This window comes from Penaeus japonicus, unplaced genomic scaffold (assembly GCF_977035675.1).
Source record: "Penaeus japonicus unplaced genomic scaffold, GWHDUDI00000001_assembly GWHDUDI00000030, whole genome shotgun sequence".
NCBI classification, from domain to species: domain Eukaryota; kingdom Metazoa; phylum Arthropoda; class Malacostraca; order Decapoda; family Penaeidae; genus Penaeus; species Penaeus japonicus.
In genome coordinates, this window is record NW_028234432.1 from 16137199 (window position 1) to 16139698 (window position 2500).

A 2500-nucleotide genomic window follows, 5' to 3' on the forward strand; every position below is an offset into this window, starting at 1 on the left:
CCCCTCCTCCCTCTCTCTCGCATGCTCTCCCTCTCACTCGTATATTCTCTCTCTCTCTCTCTCTCTCTCTCTCTCTCTCTCTCCCTCTCCCTCTCTTTTCCTCTCTCTCTCCCTCTCTCTCTTTCTCCCCTCCCTCCACCACTCTCTCTCCTTCTCTCACTCTCATTCTCTCTCTCTCCCTCTCCCACTCTTTTTCTCCTTCTCCCACTTTCTCTCTCACACTCTCTCTCAATCTCCCGCTCTCTTTTTATCTTTCACTACCTATCATCCGTAATTACCCAATTACACCTAAAAGATAAAAATGTTCAAAACTTAATGCATGAATCAATTTCATCAAAACTGGAACAAACTTTAATCAATATTTCATACAGATAGAAACATACACAATCCGATACTTTCTCAACATCTGCTGAATAACGGCAACATCCCACCCAAATACCTGTTTAATAACAGTAACATCCCATCCCAACACCTTCCCGAAACCCGTACCCCAACCCAGGTGCTCCCCAAACCCTGTATCCCAACCCAGCACTTCCCTAAAACCTGTACTCCAACCGAACACCTTCCTAAAAGCTGTAATCCAACCCTGCGCCTCCCAAAAACCTGTACCCCGACCCAACACCTCCCAAAAACCATGTACCCAAACCCAACACCTCCCAAAAACCATGTACCCAAACCCAGCACCTCCCAAAAACCATGTACCCCAACCTAGCACCTCCCTAAAACCTGTACCCAAACCCAGCCCCTCCCAAAAACCATGTACCCAAACCCAACAGCTCTGCCAGTACCCTGTGCGCCAACCCAGCACCTCCCCAGTACCTAGACTACAGCTGCAAGACCACCTCACCTGTGACAATGACCCTCGCTGGGTTGGACGAGTGCGGGGCGATGTCGAACTTGTGGGTGGCGGTGCAGAAGACGCGTGTGTAGGAGTCGGTGGACATGATGCCTCGCACGATCAGCTCCCCCGTCGGCAGCACCCAGTAACGGCCCTCTGCGTAGGGAAATGGGGAGAAGAAGGGGCACGTTAGTAATGGTTTATAAGTATGAGGTAGGGGCCATATCTAAGGGGAGAAATAACGTTAGTAATTGTTGGGGGAGAAGGGAACCATGATAATGATGACGATAAAAGGCATAATGATAGCTAATGTTGATAATACAGAGAAGAGGTAGACAGACAGCTATACAGAGAAAAAAGAAGGGGGAGAGAAGGAGAGCCATTAGCAGAGAGAAGAAAGAAAAACAGAAATGGCAGAAAAGTGGAAGGCAGATATAAAATCTAGGTCTCCGGTACATATTGATACAAGGCATAAATAAGGAATGTCTATACACGAAGTAACGCTCGCTGCTCGAGAGATAAATATTCAACTGAACTTAAAAAATATTACGTCCGGCCCGGCATTAGGAGGGGGAGAGGGGGTGGGGTGGAGGCAAATGAGAAGAGAAGAAGGGAATTGGTGGATGAAGGGAGGGTGAGAAGGGGAGAGGGAAGGAGGAGAGAGGGAGGGGTGGAGGCAAATGAGAAGAGAAGAAGGGAATTGGTGGATGAAGGGAGGGTGAGAAGGGGAGAGGGAAGAAGGAGAGAAGGAGAGGTGGAGGCAAATGAGAAGAGAAGAAGGGAATTGGTGGATGAAGGAAGGGTGAGAAGGGGAGAGGGAAGAAGGAGAAAGGGAGAGGTGGAGGCAAATGAGAAGAGAAGAAGGGAATTGGTGGATGAAGGGAGGGTGAGAAGGGGGGAGGGAAGGAGGAGAGAGGGAGGGGTGGAGGTAAATGAGAAGAGAAGAAGGGAATTGGTGGATGAAGGGAGGGTGAGAAGGGGGGAGGGAAGGAGGAGAGAGGGAGGGGTGGAGGTAAATGAGAAGAGAAGAAGGGAATTGGTGGATGAAGGGAGGGTGAGAAGGGGGGAGGGAAGGAGGAGAGAGGGAGGGGTGGAGGTAAATGAGAAGAGAAGAAGGGAATTGGTGGATGAAGGGAGGGTGAGAAGGGGAGAGGGAAGGAGGAGAGGTAAATGAGAAGAGAAGAAGGGAATTGGTGGATGAAGGGAGGGTGAGAAGGGGAGAGGGAAGAAGGAGAGAGGGAGGGAGGAAGTGAGAGAAAGAGCGAAAGAGAGAAAGAGAGAGAGAGAGAGAAGCGAAAAAGCAAGACAGAGGGAGACAGGGAGAAGGGGGATGTGGGGGGGGGGGTGACATACTGAAAAACAAACATACAGCATATAAAATGAGGAAGAGAGAGGGAAGTAAAATAAGGAGACAGAAAAACGAAGAGACATAGAGGGGGAAGGAAAACGAGGAGATAAAAGAACGCCGAAAGCAATTAGGAGAACGGTCCAAAATGATAAAGGGAGTACAAAAAAACAAAACACCGAACGCAGACCTAAAAATGGCATCTGCTTTTTTTTCTCGCAATTTCTCTCCATTCACCGAAACCGCAGCCTTGCTCATTCCACCGCCATAACCTTCAAGTACCCATAAACTATAATAACTAGCACCCAATTAACTAC

At 48.9% G+C, this 2500-nt stretch overlaps 1 protein-coding gene across 1 annotated transcript in view; it reads right to left on the reverse strand.

Annotated features, from left to right (window-relative positions):
* LOC122242783 (cell adhesion molecule Dscam2) overlaps positions 1-2500 on the reverse strand; it is a 234619-nt gene that overhangs the window by 175909 nt on the left and 56210 nt on the right. The window contains exon 5 of the mRNA XM_086554717.1: positions 848-994. Coding sequence (XP_086410843.1) covers positions 848-994 — 147 coding nt within the window. The remainder of the gene's footprint in view (positions 1-847; positions 995-2500) is intronic.